Source organism: Salmo salar, chromosome 11 (assembly GCF_965601325.2).
Source record: "Salmo salar chromosome 11, fSalSal1, whole genome shotgun sequence".
Classification (NCBI taxonomy): domain Eukaryota; kingdom Metazoa; phylum Chordata; class Actinopteri; order Salmoniformes; family Salmonidae; genus Salmo; species Salmo salar.
In genome coordinates, this window is record NC_138301.1 from 29917852 (window position 1) to 29936157 (window position 18306).

General features: G+C 42.6%; 1 protein-coding gene across 1 annotated transcript; it reads right to left on the reverse strand.

Annotated features, from left to right (window-relative positions):
• Window positions 1-8046: 8046 nt before the first annotated feature.
• LOC106562395 (retinoblastoma-like protein 2) lies at window positions 8047-17279 on the reverse strand. Its single transcript, XM_014127258.3, has 14 exons — window positions 17093-17279; window positions 12395-12521; window positions 11963-12075; window positions 11778-11881; window positions 11485-11622; window positions 11048-11218; window positions 10546-10843; window positions 10224-10381; window positions 9935-10111; window positions 9682-9753; window positions 9504-9582; window positions 9194-9384; window positions 8790-8954; window positions 8047-8588 (listed from the first exon to the last, which is right to left on the reverse strand). The coding sequence occupies exons 2-14, from the start codon at window positions 12442-12444 to the stop codon at window positions 8325-8327; spliced, it is 1980 nt and encodes a 659-aa protein (XP_013982733.2). The 5' UTR covers window positions 12445-12521; window positions 17093-17279; the 3' UTR covers window positions 8047-8324.
• Between the last annotated feature and the right edge of the window lie 1027 nt (window positions 17280-18306).

Genomic DNA, 18306 nt, shown 5'->3' on the forward strand with positions numbered 1-18306 from the left:
GGTAAAAGGAACTCCAAATCATCATATCACATAATCAAACTCTATCATAACAAATATTGCACGGCATACAGTGAGATGACAGCACTCTCTCAAGGCACATCGAACACAACAACAACCCTTTGACATACGTAGTAATTTATGATGTAGGGTGATATGCAGTATTTTCCTGTAACAGTAATGTATGCCCTAACACTTAGGGAAACAATTTTCGGCTTTTTTCCGCCTCCTGCACATAATGTTTTTCTTTTTTTTTTTTAAATGTGTACAAATTGTCCTTCTATTTGTGCAAATTAACATAGTAAAACATTCAGATGGTCATGACCAGAGAACAGAACAGACTGTTCAACCATAGAGGCTCCAGAAGCAGTTCACATCCCCCATATCAGCCATATCCTGCTCACCATCACATGGACTCCCTTTCTTATCAAATTTGATATTTTGCAGAATCCACTTGTCCGCATTTACAAAAGGGAGAGATGATTCTCTTTAAGGTCACCTCGACACTGGTGCTGAATGAATGACATTTAGACTACATTTTCCTAGTTTTCTCCATTTGCTTTGAAAGGACTTTCTCTCTCTCTCTACCCCCGCACACTGCACCAATCAAAACAAATGTGGAAAGATGAATAGCTACACCTGCCGCTGTAGCTTTTGTATTGTACTTCACTGGGTCTCCCATAATTACACAGCAGCTGCCTGCCTCGGCCTCAGCCCCTCACTCACAATCCAACCCTCACCTTAAAGAACATCAGGCTCAACAACATGCTTCTTAGAAACAGAAACAGCTAGAACACAACACAACGTGATTCACAATGTCCACTTTGTTCTCATAATAGAGTAAACAACTGTGTAAAGAGTGTAAGTAGGGCCTAGTAAATGTAAACCTCAAATGAGCCCACAGACGCCTTGCTATAATCATGAGCCAATGGTTAAAACAAATGGATTAGAATTATCCCAGTGAGCACAATACTGCTTTTCACATCATGTACTCATAGGGGTGTATGTGTGGTGCAAAAATGGATGCTATATAGGTAGAATTTCTATAGCACATACTAATCTTTACAACAGACAACATTGATAACAGCGTACCTACAGTGAACCATATCAACATGGTACCTTTAAATACTGATTTGCCCTGTAACAAAAACAACGTGTCTTCTTGTGTTTCCTATCCAGAATAATCATGTTATCTTAGTCCATATGTCCGAGCCTTCCTCCAGCTACCTGACCTTTTTCTCAGGCTAAATCTTATCCGCCTTCAGGATTTTATAAGGATTTCTACTCACTCATAATCTATTTGCGATGTCCTACAGACGTTTCATTGGCATGACATTTAACGAAAACCTAATGGTAAGATCAGCGATATGATTAATTTTGAGGTTGACTTTGACTGGATACTGTAGGATATAGTAGGTTATACCTCTGAGGATATACATGTGAAGTAAATAAGTTCACTCACTCAGGGTCTCAGGCCCCATTTCTCTGAAGTGTAAAGAAATGACCTTCTGGACACAAGCTCCATTAAACAGCACTGACTGACTATGGCTTCTTCTCAAAAAAATATAAATATGTTCTGTGCAAATAAATGTAGTCTAGTTCCCGTTGTTCATTGTCCACTAAAAGCAGTGTCTAATGGACTGCATTAAAGCTGACGAATCACCAGCTAACTCTAAGTGTTTTCTCTAGCAGGGATTTTCTTTGTCATCTCCATGGTGACCTTTCCTTTTCTACCATTACTTTAGAGACAGAGAGAGAGAGAGAGAGAGAGAGAGACAGAGAGAGAGGAAGGAGAGAGAGAGAAACCGAGAGAGACAGAGAGAGAGACAGCGAGAGAGAGAGAGACAGACAGACAGACAGACAGACAGACAGACAGACAGACAGACAGACAGACAGACAGACAGACAGACAGACAGACAGACAGACAGACAGACAGACAGACAGACAGACAGACAGACAGACAGACAGAGAGGAAGGAGAGCGAGAGAGAGAGAGGGAGGAGAGAGACTGAGGAGAGATGGGGGGAGAGAGAGAGAGAGAGCAGAAAAATGAAGTGCTGTGGATTCAAAGGGGCTAAACACCATTATCAGGTAGAGCATGCACTGCAGTATGTGAGGGATTCATACAGGTTTTATTGGTGTATAGTCAGAAGAGAAAGTATGACACGACCACTTAGAAGCATTAGCTTCTGTTAACAGTTGTTTACTTATTCGTTGGTAGAAATTCCACGTAAAATGAGTCAGAGTTCATTCTGAATACCATCCTTCCACCGTGCAGACCAAATAAAGATCAGTCTCAGAAAAACCAAAATGTTCTAAACGTCACCATTCTGTAAGGCAGAAACCTAATGCTTACATCTCTGTCTCCAACGCCTAGATAATACATGATAGCATTTGGGGTGTATACATACGCTTCCAGAATCACAATAAAGGGGGAAAACGCTGTATCTGACTTGTCTTTAAATGAAAGTTGACCTCTCTTGGCACACTTTTTTTTGCGCTCAATCAACTGGCGATGTGAACAGGCCACTCCAAAGGAACCACTGTGACACTTCAGAACAGATGGCTTTGACAAACAATTATGAATATCTAGGTGATTTCATAGTGAAATAAAGTCCCCATAAACAATCAGTAGACGTGATCCACACACACACGCACACGAACACAATGTGGATTTGATCAGCCCTGCTCCCTGCAGTTACAAGGAGATCAGTGAAATTCTTCAAGGCCAGAGAAAGATTAAAGATGCTCTCTGTCTGTCAGGGTTCTGATCATATATTCACAAACGAGGCCTGTGAAGAACACATCTTTAAAGAGTGGCTTGCAGGAAATAACATGAATACTTATTCTAATGACAGACCATTATACTAATCATATAAATGGCCCATTACAAGAGGAGCAGATTACACCCCAGAGTTGTGTTCAGATGCCCTTTTTCATTTTAGACTGCCAGGCTAGCCTTTATTGGTTTGCACATCTCTGTTTGCAAATTATGTTTGGAAACTTAATATTCACAATATTCCCTTATCAACAGCTAGACTTCTAACCACTATGATTTAGTGACATAATCATCCTCTATAATGTTTGTTTTTAGTCATGAAGCATGTATCTCTTTCTAATGTACAATCATACGATCAACCATAACAACATCCACTGCTATGTGAAATGTGGCTCAAACCATAAAGATAAAAAGCTAATGACATTGTGTAATGTGCATAATACAGAACACATGCTGAGGGCCATTTGTGCACAACTACAAAGATATCCAGTCAGACTAGTTTCTATAGGACTTCATATTTCACTGATAATATAATATGCATTTATGGCAGTGGAACATTGAAGTTTGACTTTCACCCAGGTTTTGCTTCAGCAGGTGAGGCCTTGGATTCTCTAATAGCCAAACCCTGGCAGAGTGAGCAATTGAATATCTTATTCCCTTATGTATGTCTTTCAAGTAAAACATTTCCATATCGCTCTTCAATACATCTCTTTCTTAGGTATACACAGTGCACCAAATGGCTTGTTTCGTAAAGCTGCAGTACCATAGAATAGCTGCTAACTTAAATACAGCCAGTCAAATAAGAGTTGCTGTGTTTATAGATACACCTCCCAGAGGGGAATGGTGATGTCATATTTTCCTTTTGATTTGATTTTAATTAAATTGTCCCTTACAACAATTAAAGACAATGTCAATCATGTGTCTTATTTCTCCTTAAAGCAACAGAGAGAGAAGTCATCCATTTCTAGGCCATTACAACATCAATGTCTCATTTCTGCTAAATGGCAGAGGAAAGATATAAGACGTGTGCATGCATATTAATTAACTGGTAATGAGAAGATAAGAGCTCTTCTCTCTGCAGGTGTGGAACCACTAATCAATTGCCAGTGAAAATGGAGTAGAAATGTGTTTTCTTTTATCCCACATCTGAAATTAAAAAGCTATTTAGAACCACATTTTCCAACAAAGTGCTTTTCATTTATCTTCTAAAACACATTATTCAATCATACTTTCCATTTGTATAATGGTAATATTTTCATGTAATTTCCCGCTTCCTCTGTGATGAGTATTTGTGATATGGGCTTTGTGAAATGGCTATTCCCTTCCAGCTCTATTCACTCGCTGGTAATAAATGTACAATATATTTCAGATTAAATGTCTTGAGCAAATGAACCAGGGCCTTGGACAGTCCACCAAATACTGATGGATCACTTCTGCACCCTGGTGGTGACAGACAGAACTGCTGGTGGCAGAAAAAGGCATTGCAGGATAATGTATTTGTATCTATGGGAACCATTTCCTTTATGGGTAATAACAAGCATGCTGCTGTCTACCCAAACACAGAGCTGTAACAGCTTCCTGATGCAGTGTAATGTAGTGTTGGAGCCTAGGATTGCTGGAGTGATCAGTAATATGCTGTACAGCTGCAACAAAAACTGCCTACAAAGCCTACTGATTTGGCTGCTGTTCGGTTTAGCCTGCGGCAGGGTTGGAAGCATTTGAAATAACTGATTGTAACTGCCACCTTGGAACAGAGGTGTGTGGTAGAGATGGAGGTAAGAACAATAAAGGACATTAAAAACAATAAAGGACATTAGTCAGATTGAATCTGTACATTTACTACCATGTCTCATTGTTGTTACAATGACCATACTGGTACATTAACAGGATATAAACATGGCACTGTGGACACTGAAGGTCCAGTTGAGAGATTGAAAGAGAGTGTGTTCTGGACCAGCAACAGTAGACAGATTAAGGAACCTGTGGCTGGAAGTCTACATCACAGAGGGGAGTGTGGCTGGAAGTCTACATCACAGAGCGGAGCGGGGTGTGTGGCTGGAAGTCTACATCACAGAGGGGAGTGTGGCTGGAAGTCTACATCACAGAGGGGAGTGTGGCTGGTAGGTCTACATCACAGAGCAGAGCGGGGTGTGTGGCTGGTAGGTTACATCACAGTGTAGAGAGGGGTGTGTGGCTGGTGGGTTACATCACAGAGGGGAGTGTGTGGCTGGTAGGTTTTTATCCCAGAGCGGGGTGTGTGGCTGGTAGGTTACATCACAGTGTGGAGCGGGGTGTGTGGCTGGTAGGTTACATCACAGTGTAGAGAGGGGTGTGTGGCTGCTAGGTTACATCACAGAGCGGAGCGGGTGTGTGGCTGGTAGGTCTACATCATAGATCGGAGCGGGTGTGTGGCTGGTAGGTCTACATCACAGAGCGGAGCGGGTGTGTGGCTGGTAGGGCTACATCACAGAGCGGAGCGGGTGTGTGGCTGGTAGGTCTACATCATAGATCGGAGCGGGTGTGTGGCTGGTAGGTCTACACCATAGATCGGAGCGGGGTGTGTGGCTGGTAGCTTACATCACAGTGTGGAGCAGGGTGTGTGGCTGGTAGGTTACATCACAGTGTAGAGAGGGGTGTTTGGCTGGTAGGTTACATCACAGTGTAGAGAGGGGTGTGTGGCTGGTAGGTTACATCACAGTGTAGAGAGGGGTGTTTGGCTGGTAGGTTACATCACGTTATAGAGAGGGGTGTGTGGCTGTTGGTTACATCACAGTGTAGAGCGGGGTGTGTGGCTGGTTGGTTACATCACAGTGTGGAGCGGGGTGTGTGGCTGGTCTGGTCCCAGATGACACAGGGGTTGATGGCCAGTTGTGCAGCATTGCCTTCACCTGCAGACAGGCCAATCTGTACACACACACACACACACACACACACACACACACACACACACACACCAGCCACGCACATACTGAGAGAGAGAGAAAGAGAGAGAGAGAGAGAGAGAGAGAGAGGGAGAGAGAGAGAGAGAGGGAGAGAGAGAGAGAGAGACCCCATCTCCTTCACCTGCAGAAAGGCCAATCTGTACATACACACACGCACGCACGCAGCCACGCACACACAGCGCGCGAGAGAGAGAGAGAGAGACAGAGAGAGAGAGCGAGAGAGACAGAGACCATCTCACTAGCTATACATCACATCTGGTCATGTCAAATAGCCACAGACAGACAGAGAAGTAATAGAGGTGTTTGTATCATAGTGCTGCCCAATGGGATAGTCATCATTTGTTCAACTTGTTTATGGCTTAATCATTAGAATAGCTAACTTCCATTTGATAGAATAAAGAAAGTGACCCAAAATGTCATACAGATAATTGTATTGGTCCATATTTGGGTGATGAGATAGCATAAAAGTGTAACTGGCAGAATTACAGATATCTTACTTTGAGGAGTTTGGGTTAAGAAGAAAGATGGATGTCAGTCGCAGCTTGATATGCCTTCTGTTTCATCTTTGTCTTTCTCTGTAGTTTCTTTAGACTCCTCAGCGGTGGACTTACTGGTCGAGCTGGCCGACGCTGGTCTGGTCTCTGGCTTTTTAGAAGGGTCCACCACGACAGAACCCCTGCTGGTGTTGCACCCCATGGTTCGGCCCAGGGTGAGACTGATTAAAACAGACGTCCTGTTGAGGTTGTTGGTTTTTTATAAAGTCTGAAAAGAACTGTTGTGGAAGCAGGTCCCCCTGGTTTCCATGACGACTAGGAGACTTCCTGTAGGGCTGAGCCTGCACGGGTACCTGTGTAACCATAGAAATAGAATCCCTAGAACGGGGATTCCGATTCATGTTAATGGGTCTGAGGGCCTTCCCATTCTAGGGATTCTATTTTCTATACTGACCTCTCAGGGTTTTAGTTTACAGGCCTCTGCTGATTGGTTCTTAGAGGATTATTGTGATTTGCTTGCCAAGCAACATCGGTTAAGAATGAACTTCCCATAGCGTGTCAGGACATAGTTACTGATAAACAGTATGGGTATTGTTACTTAATCACTAGGCCGTCATGGAAACCTATTTTCCCCACTATGAAAAGTGAATGGCCATTTGTTCGGATGTTTTTCAAAATATGCCATTTTGAAAATTAACAAAATAACCATTTTACTATATCAACATGAGACTAATATACCAAGACTGATATGTCGCATGCTGTTTATGACCTTGTTGTCGCTTAGTGCCAAAATATCCAACATGGAGCTATGTTTCTTTTCCACAGGGCTCTCACTATGTTGTAGTAATGTTGACGGTAGGGTAAGGAGATGTAAAAACGGAGTTATGTTTATCCAACATCACAATATAAAGAAGTAAATGATTTGTACCACAGATCAGTACAAATTCAACACTGGTAGAGAAAAGCAACATGTGAAAGAAAGTGCCAATTAAACAGAATATTATCTAACATCTGGTCCTAACAGATACATTACGCTGTATAATAATTAAAAAATATTATCTAACATCTGGTCCTAACAGATACATTACGCTGTATAATAATTAAAAAATATTATCTAACATCTGGTCCTAACAGATACATTACGCTGTATAATAATTAAAAAATATTATCTAACATCTGGTCCTAACAGACACATTACGCTGTATAATAATTAAAAAATATTATCTAACATCTGGTCCTAACAGATACATTACGCTGTATAATAATTAAAAAATATTATCTAACATCTGGTCCTAACAGACACATTACGCTGTATAATAATTAAAAAATATTATCTAACATCTGGTCCTAACAGACACATTACGCTGTATAATAATTAAAAAATATTATCTAACATCTGGTCCTAACAGACACATTACGCTGTATAATAATTAAAAAATATTATCTAACATCTGGTCCTAACAGACACATTACGCTGTATAATAATTAAAAAATATTATCTAACATCTGGTCCTAACAGACACATTACGCTGTATAATAATTTGAAAAGGCTCACCTATATGTCATATATCTGTGTTTAATTTGTTTTAAATTAGTTATACTTTTTTATTTTGAATACTGCACTGTTGGGTAGGGCTTGCGAGTTAAGCATTTCACTGTACTTGTGCATGTGACAAATTAAACTTCAATATTTAAACTAATTACATAGTGTATGTTACATCTCTTATCTCCTCCCTCTCACCAAACACAAACTGTACACAGTGCTCAGTACCAACACAAATCCTTTACTGCTTCCTTAGGTAACTAGGACATGGTTCACAGAGGACTAAAGTATATACTGTATATTATGTGTTTAATATGAAATTTGATACAGAGCCCTAGTTACAGTCAGATTATTACAATACCCTAATTATTATTACAAATCAGCTTTTCTAATCATAAATATTGCTTACTTAGAGAACTTCGCTGAGTGCTAATGATGCCAATTCTTTCTAACATTGTAGATCCACAGCATCTATTCTCCTTGCAGGTCTACACTCATTGGAAGAATATGGACGACAGACACTGATGATGGAAGTATGAAGCATGACGGTAAGTCAAAGAAAGTGAGATGTCATCTCCCCTTGTGTGCTGTTGCCTGGTGCTGTGCCTTGGCCCTGGTCTGGGCTTGTTGCTGGTTCTGGGCCCTGGTCAGTGCCTGGTCGAAGTCCTGACCGAGGTCCCTGAGCTTTCTCTGCCAGTCTGACGGTCTATCCTGACAGGGTCTCTTCACAAGCGGCCCACTCTCCTCCTCACCATCCTCCTGCAGCTGGGCTGCACAGCGCTTCCTGGTGCGTGACTGAAATGTCCTCATCATGTCATTGATCTCTCTCAGACGCTGTGGGATACAGTTGGAATACAACGATTAGCAACACACATGACTAGATGTGTACTGTGTATTTACGATGACCAGGCCTTTTGTTTTTCACAGTTACTGTTAAAATATGTGTAATGTTAGTTAGGCTTCAGACAGGAAGTATAGAAGAGGGTCAGTTAGGGAACCGTTAGCAGGGTTAGAGAGGTATGTCCAACCTCTGACCTTTGAGGGGCTTCTGCTGACATAGTAGAGGAACCCAGTGCAGGGGGAGGGGTGTGTGCTGGGCTTGTGGGGGGAGATGTAGAGCGAATGGTGGTTGGAGGGGCGGAGTCTGCGCAATGATCCAATACGCTGGCAGGGGTATGGCGAAAGGGGAGGGGTTTCAACCTGTGCATGGACAAATAATCAGAATGTGGTCAGAATCTCTGGACAGTGATGATAGCACTGGGCCTAGGAACAATGCACTGCATCTGTACAAGGACTTCTCTTACTTCTATCAACCTGTAAATACCAATGATGTTATACCACAGTTTGGACATATCTGAGACCACTGGTAAAGTGTTTCCTATGTATTGTGTATGACGACTACTGACTCCATTAGGTAGTATATGAAAATGTCCCCTCACCCCGGCTATGGTCAGAGAGCTGGAGGTGTAGCGGAGGGCAAAGTCTTTCATCTGTTTGACATAGACGATGTTGTAGAAATAGATGAGGTGTCCTCTCTCCCCCTGGTCCTGTCTACAGGGAGCTCTGAGTCCTGTAGGATGGGTGGGAGGGGTCTGGTAGGTAAGCAAGCTACTGCTGGGGTCTACATCAACTGGGAAACAGAGCAGCATCAGATTCAAAAATCATTCTTCATTAAATAATTTGTTAATTCATGCATAATATGATGCAAACATATCCATGTGAATGTATGTATTTTTCTATTTGTCTAACTGTTTTCTCTGTTGGATCTTCCAGGAGAGTTTTGTGAGGTCTTGGTGTTTCTCCCTGAGATCAGAACACTTCTGAATACCTGACAGGAGGACAATACAGACTTCATCAACTACACAATAACAAACAAGCTGGATTTTACTCACACACACAAAAGCAAGCAAAACATTGATCTCCTTACACAGTTGCTTGCTTGAGGCTGAGTCTTGTAGCACTGCAGGATGAGCTTGAAGGGCATGTCCACTTTGGTTACCTGCACGAGCAACACACAGCATAAACATGGACATTAAGGTAATATATTACATTATAATCATCAATACACAGCTGAAGAAGTATAGAAGGCTGAATGCCTTGCTGTCGATCACCCAAGTCATAAAACCATCTGCGTTAAGGAAGTATAGCAAAAAGTCTAGAGGCAAAGTAAATAGTGCTACCTTGGCCATGACATAGATGGCACACATTAGTATTTGGTCCAGGTGTCGGTCTAGCATGAGGTCAGTGCAGTGGACCAAGGAGTGTTCAACGCAGGTCCAGATCTTCAGCCGCAGCGCCTCGCAGATGTCCAGTTTAACACAGATGTCCCTCAGACGCATGCTCACCAGGTGGTAGACCTGAGACAGAGGGAAGGAGTATGGCCTTTGTCTGTGGATCTTGTAACTAAATATCTAGGCTCATAGCATTCAGGCCAGCTCAGGTATGTAGAAATCTGTGAGTAAAGCCTACCTTGCGGAGGAACAGTGAGATGGAGCCCTTACTCTGAGGTCTGTGTGTGACTGGGTTCTGGGGCTGCTGGGTAGAGGTGCTGGAGACCTGCTGTGGAGGAATGGCCTGACCCACAACACTGAGGGTAAATGTGATGCCTCCCCGGTCATTGGCAATGCCTGGGTGTGGAAGAGGTTTAATTGAACAAATAGCAGTGGTTGTTGTGATATGTAAACAAGGTATATACCATGTTTATTACCAGATGTATTACATTATGTCAGTATTCTATTAGGGTTGTCATTTCTATGGCCATATTGGGTTTCATCTGAGGGAAAGTCTTTACCTCGAACCGGTATGGTGACTGACTGGCCATTGTTGGTGGTGACAGTGGCTGATGCCATGGTGACTACAGTCTGTCCAGTAACAATGACAGAGGAGGACTGGGATGGGCTGACTGGTGTGGTAGGGCAAGCGGCCATCTTTGAGCCAGCAGGGGGTGAGCTGTAGCGTTCATGGTGGGTAATCGGGGAGTTCAGGTCATTTCCATGGATCCCACTCACAAGGCTTGGGGTCAAGTGTGAAGGGGTGGGAGGGATCTTGGCCATCTTGTCTGTGTCCTCTGAGTATTGGGGGAGCATCACCTGGAACACACATAGAACCATCTGTTAACTCAAGTTTGGGATCATTTTGTTTCCTCTTTTTAATGGAACGACAGCCGCCATGACGCCATATTAGACCAACTTGTTTCGAGTGCGCCAGCGGTGTTGCTCTATATATTTTGAGAGGGTGCACTGTATATTTTGCCCAGTTCACAAACAGGTGAATTTGAACCGTTGCCCACTGACCTGATGGTATGCAGGCAGCTGTCCCTGTCCCTTAGCAGCTCTGATCTGGTCCCAGAGTGGTGAGTCTCTCCTCCAGGCCAGACTCTCCAGGACCTGCTCCTCTATATGGGTCAGATGCTTGACCACAGCTGGCAGCAAGCCCTCCTCAGCCCGCAGCACCAGCTCTATCACCTGGGACACACCACACACAGTAGAGGGTTAAACAGCACCTAAATAGATCACTAAGATTACAGTAGACATGTTTGAACCCAGGACGTCTGTATGCCCCAAGACTGTGTAAGCCCTCTGAGCCCAAGCCTAGGCATTAGCTTGAGGAGCTAACATAATGCTTCAGTTTTCAGGTAAGGTTACTCACGTGAAACCACCTCCTTTACACAAAACCTACGATGTTACAGTACAGTATGACATGTACTGCAGGTGTTTTGTGTAGATGTTACCTTGTAGAAGTCGTATGGCGCCAGGCTAAAGATGTCAATGACCAGGGGGAAGCTGCCTGGTGGCTGATGGGAGAAGATAACCATCTCCAGACAACAGGCCACTAGAGAGCGCTGGAACAGATCATGCTCCAGAATGCCCTGCCAAAGAAACAAGTCATCAAGGACAACCTCTATACTATACATGTCTGTACATGTCTATACAACAGTGCCCCCAGAGGGAATTGTAAAGTGAACGCTTAATGACACTAAACAGTGCAGTTCCAGTCATAGACAGCAGAGGGCAGAGGACTCACTAAAAGTTCTTTGGCTTCCAGCCTCTTCCTCTCCTGATTGATGACAGCCTCTAGAACCCTGTAGTACAAAGCCTCTGTCTGGCTGGAGAACTTCACTCCTCTCTCTACAAACAACAGGAAGTTACTGAAAAGTGCACATTAATGTCAATATATCAACACATGCATACACACAGACACACACACACCTCTGTCTAGGCTGCGGTTCTCCTCCCATGGTTCCTGGTAGTGCTGGATGAAGGTGTGGAGCATGTCTCTCAGTCTAGTGGAGATGACCTCACTAGGGTTTCTGGCACAGGACCTAAACAAAATACACCTTAAAGAACCATACAGCCACTTTTCCACCCCCATATACTACTGATAGATATTGCCCACCCATAGGTATAGATCTAGGATAAGCTTATCTTCCCCCAAATCCTAACCTTCTCCATAATGGGAAGAATGTGTAACATAGTAAAACAACATGTATTTTCTTACTCTTCAACAAACTCAACACTGACCACAGATCACGGTGTACTCTATCATAGGCTACAGGCCCAAATACATTTCCCCTGCGCCACATTACAGTCTACTACAGTTACGTATGAGGCCCACACAGACACATGCCCACCATAGCTGACCTGAATGTTCTAGCCAGACTGTCACTGGGTACATGTCTCTGGGTTGCCATGACGACCTCCAGCCACTCACAGCACCTCCTCTGGTAGAGTATAGCTCCGTGTCAGTCAGTGGAGTAGCAGTGGACACCTGTACATAATGCATACACCAGGCAGAGGTTTGAAAACCCTTTAGAGTGGTACATGAGACCATATAAATAGGATCATCATTATACTTCCTTGCATGAGAAACATGTGAAACAATGGTTTAAATTTACAACACGAACCACACAGTAATGATACTAAGTCATCTCAGAGATAATTGGGCCCAAAAGGCTTGTGTACTGTATTGAGAGTCAAGTTAGTGTGTGTGTGTGTGTGTGTGTGTGTGTGTGTGTGTGTGTGTGTGTGTGTGTGTGTGTGTGTGTGTGTGTGTGTGTGTGTGTGTGTGTGTGTGTGTGTGTGTGTGTGTAGGGAGGGGGCTGGCCTTCAGCTATGAGATGACAACGATGATGAACTGCCAAAATACGAATATTTCCTGTTGAAGAGGAATATTCAGATTTAGCGTTTTTGAATCTGTTTCTCTGTTTGTCTAGCAGTTCTACAGTTCTGCTGTGGAAGGATTCAGAGAGAGAGAGAGAGACTTCACCATTATTAAATAAATCAAAACAGGAACATTTTACATTTGGTTAGAAATAAATAAGGAAATAATCTCAACAGATAAAAATGTTGTCCTGTGTGCTACCTACACTCTTAGAATAAATGTGCTATAGAACCATAAAGGGTTCTTCAGCTATCCCCATACGAGAACCCTTTGAGGAACCATTTTGGTTCAAGGTAGAACCCTTTTGGGTTCCATGTAGAAGCCTTTCCAGACCCAAAAAGGGTTCTCTTATGGGGACAGCCGTAGAACCGTTTGGAATCTTTTTTTCTAAGAGTGTACAGTACTGTATACTCCATTAGAATCCCCATACTTTAATAAAGACAGATTCTGCATCCTAGTGGGGGAGATCATAATTTCCAGACCCAGGGAAATGTTCTAGTCTGTGGAAACCTAAACACCTGAACTGAACAAGAACCTGACACACTCAGAACACAGGGGGACAAAAACCTACTTGGAGGTGGCAGCATTCCCTCCCCAATATGCCCAACAACTACGACAAAACAACCAACAAAAACGGATCACACAACTCCTGCAGCTCTGTCGCACGCTGGGTCTGTACATAGTCAAGGGTAGGCTTCGAGGGGACTCCTACGGTAGGTACACCTACAGCTCATGTCTTGGCAGCAATACTGTAAACTACTTTATCACCGACCTCAACCCAGAGTCTCTCAGAGCGTTCAGTCAGCCCACTGACACCCCTACCTATACAAATTGATGGGGGAAAACATGTACACAAACAATGTGTACAAGTATGCAGTTAAAATTCGCTAAAAAAATTGAGCCCCACCCTCTTCAACATTTATACCAACAAATTGGCGAGGGCTCAGTCTGAAGCACCCGGCCTCACCCTACTAGAATCTGAAGTCAAATGTTTGCTGTTTGCAGATGATCTGGTGCTTCTGTCCCCAACTAAGCACCTAGATCTTCTGCAGATTCTGTCAGACTTGGGCCCTGACAGTTAATCTCAGTAAGACAAAAATAATTGTGTTCCAAAAAAGGTCCTGTTTCCAGCACCACAAATACAAATTTCACCTAGACACTGTTGCCCTAGATCACACAAAACAATATACCTACCTTGACCTAAACATCAGCACCACAGAAGCCCTCTATGGTTGTGAGGTCTGGGGTCCACTCACAAATCAAGAACTCACAAACCCCAAATTGACTCTATGCAGAATGATGAAAAAACATCCTCAATGTAAAACGTAAAACTGCAAATAATGCATGCAGAGCAGAATTAGGACAATTCCAGCTAATTATCAAAATCCAGAAAAGAGCAATTAAATTCCACAAGCACCTAAAAAGAAGCGATTCTTAAACCTTCCATAACAAAGCCCTCACCTACAGAGAGATGAACGTGAAGAAGAGTCCCCTCAGCCACCATCCAAAGTCTAATTAATAACCATGCTCAAAGGGAAATTCAATGTCTGCTTTTTTTATTTTACCCATTTACTAATAGGTGCCCTTCTTTGCATTGGAAACCCTCCCTGTTCTTTGTGGTTCAATCTGTGTTTGAAATTCACTGCTTGACTGAGAGACCTTCCAGATAATTGTACAGTATGTGTCATTACAGAGATAAGGTAGTCATTCAAAAGGTAGTCGTTCATGTTAAACACTATTATTGCACACGGAGTCTATGTAACTTATTATGTGACTTGTTAAGCACATTTTTACTCCTGAATTTATTTAGGCTTGCCATAACAAAGGGGTTGAACACTTATTGACTCAAGACATTTCAGCTTTTCAATTTTAATAAATTTGGTAACATTTCTAAAAACATAATTCCACTTTGACATTATAGGGTATTGTGTGTTGGCCAGTGACACAAAATCTAAATTTATTCCAAATCAAAATTCAGGCTGTCAAGCAACAAAATGCGGAAAAAGTCAAGGGGTGTGAATACTTTCTGAAGGCACTATATTTCCCTCAGATTACAGACCCACAAAGAATTTGAAAACCAATCCAATCTCCCATATCTATTAGGTGAAATACAACAGTGTGCCACCACAACAGCAAGATTTGTGACCTGTTGCTACAAGAAAAGGGCAACCTGTGGAACACAAACACCATTGTAAATACAACCTATCTGCTTAATTATATTACCTTTCATACTTCAACTATTTGCACATTGTTACAACACTGTACATAGCCAGCAATATTATATTTCTATATTCTTTTAAAACTTTTGTAATGTTTACTGTTAATTTCTGATTGTTTATTTCCCTTTCCTTTTTGTTTGTCTATTTCATTTGCTTAGGCAATGTAAACATGTTTCTCATGCCAATAATCGCCTTTGAATTGATTTGAAATAGAGAGAAAAAGAGAGATTGTGCTGATTCAATGGTAACTCAGTCTCCTCTCCACAGCGATAATCATTTGCACGTGTTCTCCATTTCTCTACCATGCCAAGTTACTATCACAGACTGTGTGAATGTGTGATGCACAGACGCTGCCTGGGGTAGAGGATCTCTCTATGAGTGTGTGAAAATGAAGTTAAACTGGTTTTGAATATTAACCGGATACGTCAGTGAGTAGGGAGGTGGATGCTGATTCCGAACATGTTGTGTACTATATCTGAGGAATAACTCAAGTTATAGTAAGTCAGTGAGAGAAGTTGGGTGTGGTTATTGGGAAGGTATTTGAGGATAATGCTAGCAATGACTGTGTCGTTATGGGTTGCAGGTGATAATCAGTTTTACTTTGTCCACACTAAGGAGTACCACTTTGGGTAGAGACCAACACAGAGAGACAGAGAGGGAGTGAGTGAGAGCAACAGAGAGGTAGAGAGAGAGAGAAAGAACAACAGAGAGAGAGAAACAGAGGGCTACAAGCTAAGATGTAAGGTTATACCAGGTGAAGTTCTCGATATTCTGACGTGACTCATAACTGTACACCTGTAAATTACAGCCAGAGCCAGGCTGAGGCTGGACAGGCCAATGTTGAACCACATCAATTCCTGTGTTCTGTCAGAGTCAAACCTGTACACTATGTTCCTGTTCCTGGGCACTGTCACACAGTACACCGCTGTCACACAGTACACCGCTGTCACACAGTACACCACGAACATTGAATCTAATAATACCTTCCATTCATTCCCTACGAGCAACCGTACTGTTCCAACCCCAGACACTGGCCAACAGGCCTGGGTTCAAATACTATTTGAAGTCTTTCAAACACTTTAGCTGGGCTTGATTGAGCTTGCTTGGCGCAATTGAACCAATAGAATAGTCGTATAAGTGCAAACCCTGCTCATATGGCATTACAGGCTTGTTCTAAAGCAAACACTAAAAGTATTTGAAAGATTTCAGATAGCATTTGAATCCAGGTCTGCTGGCCAACCTATCCCTCTCTCACTCTGCAGTACTGGGACGAAGCCTTGGTTGGCTTGGCTCTACTCCATCCACTACCAGGAAAATGGATTTAGCTCACCTCCCACTGAGTCAATTCAACCTTCCTATCTGTTCTGTGGAAGTTGATGGTTATAGTAAGGCTTTAACTCTGTCACTGTAACATCCCTCCTGAGAGCAGGCCAGTCATAAGGGAGAGGTAGCTACTATGAGCCATGTGCTCTGTACTAATATTACTATGCATATGTTCTCACCCATGTGGGCTACACACCAGATGTGGGCTAGTGGCCCACCAACTGACAACGTGTGTCACCAGCTGCCAACTCCTTCAGAATCAGTTTATATCATCTTACTTGGCTCTCTGTCACACTGCAATATCTTTAGAACTGACTGACTGTAGTGTCAGTGACAACCTCCAGAATACTTTTACTTTCTACAGTCATTTTGGGGCACACACATCTTTCAAAATACATATACAACTGAAGTGTTTTGCATCCATTTCAGAGAAATGGAACAGAACAATGTTGCATTTTATCTTGGCAATCTAACAACCCCTACCAACCACAAATCATACATGATCATCATCCATAATAACGTCAGTTAGACACACATCAACCCAGGACAAACAACATCCTGTGACATGTTATTTCCTGTAGTGTTACAGAGACAAAGAGAGACAAAAGAGCTGCAGTCATGCAACATGCTACTTACAGAGGCTCGTGAGAAGGATCTGATTCTGTTTTGTAGAGACTTGGAGACACACTGCCTCTCTGCTTCTCTCTCTGTGGGACTAGCCAGGCTGAACAGCTGTGGGTGTGTGGGTGAGCATCAGAGCAGCACAGAGCAGTGAGCGCCACTATAAGTCTACAGGCAGGCAGCAGCAGGCTGCAGTGCACTGAGACAGAGAGGAAGCTGAAGCTCTGGCTCAGCCCATTGACTCACAGCTCACAACAGACAAGCCCCAACTTGTCATCTGTAATGGGTTGCTATGAAAAGAGGCCTGAGGGCTGAGACTCACAGAGCAACAAGCGCCCCCTGGGGTGGAGTAGGAACATAATAGGGCATAAAGGAAGCAGATGAATAGCAGTACATTAATCAGTAATGCTTTACAACAATATATACTATATCAGTTTTGAAAATGACTTTTTAGCCACACTATTAACTGAGAACGTATCATCCTATATTTACAGTTGAAGTCAGAAGTTTACATACACTTAGGTTGGAGTCATTAAAACTCGTTTTTCAACCACTCCACACATTTCTTGTTAACAAACTATAGTTTTGGCAAGTCGGTTACGACATCTACTTTGTGCATGACACAAGTAATTTTTCCAACAATTGTTTACAGACAGATTATTTCACTTATAATTCACTGTATCACAATTCCAGTGGGTCAGAGGTTTACATACATTAAGTTGACTGTGACTTTAAACAGCTTGGAAAATTCCCGAAAATGATGTCATGGCTTTAGAAGCTTCTGATAGGCTAATTGACATAATTTGAGTCAATTGAAGGTGTACCTGTGGATGTATTTCAAGGCCTACCTTCAAACTCAGTGCCTCTTTGCTTGACATCATGGGAAAATCAAAAGAAATCAGCCAAGACCTCAGAAAAAAAATTGTAGACCTCCACAAGTCTGGTTCATCCTTGGAAGCAATTTCCAAACGCCTGAAGGTACCACATTCATCTATACAAAAAATAGTATGCAAGTATAAACACCATGGACCACGCAGCCGTCATACCGCTCAGGAAGGAGACGCGTTCTGTCTCCTAGAGATGAACGTGCTTTGGTGTGAAAAGTGCAAATCAATCCCAGAACAACAGCAAAGGATATTGTGAAGATGCTGGAGGAAACAGGTACAAAAGTATCTATATCCACAGTAAAACGAGTCCTATATCGACATAACCTGAAAGGCCGCTCAGCA

Bases quoted from the DNA above. Each gene is read 5' to 3' on its own strand.
- LOC106562395 (XM_014127258.3), bottom strand. From the start codon at position 12,444: ATGGCAACCCAGAGACATGTACCCAGTGACAGTCTGGCTAGAACATTC. The intron at 11,882-11,962 runs GTGTGTGTGTGT...TGTTGTTTGTAG, and splicing joins GAACCGCAGCCTAGACAGAG to AGAGAGGAGTGAAGTTCTCC. The intron at 9,583-9,681 runs GTAAGGAGATCA...TCCTCCTGTCAG, and splicing joins AGCCTCAAGCAAGCAACTGT to GTATTCAGAAGTGTTCTGAT.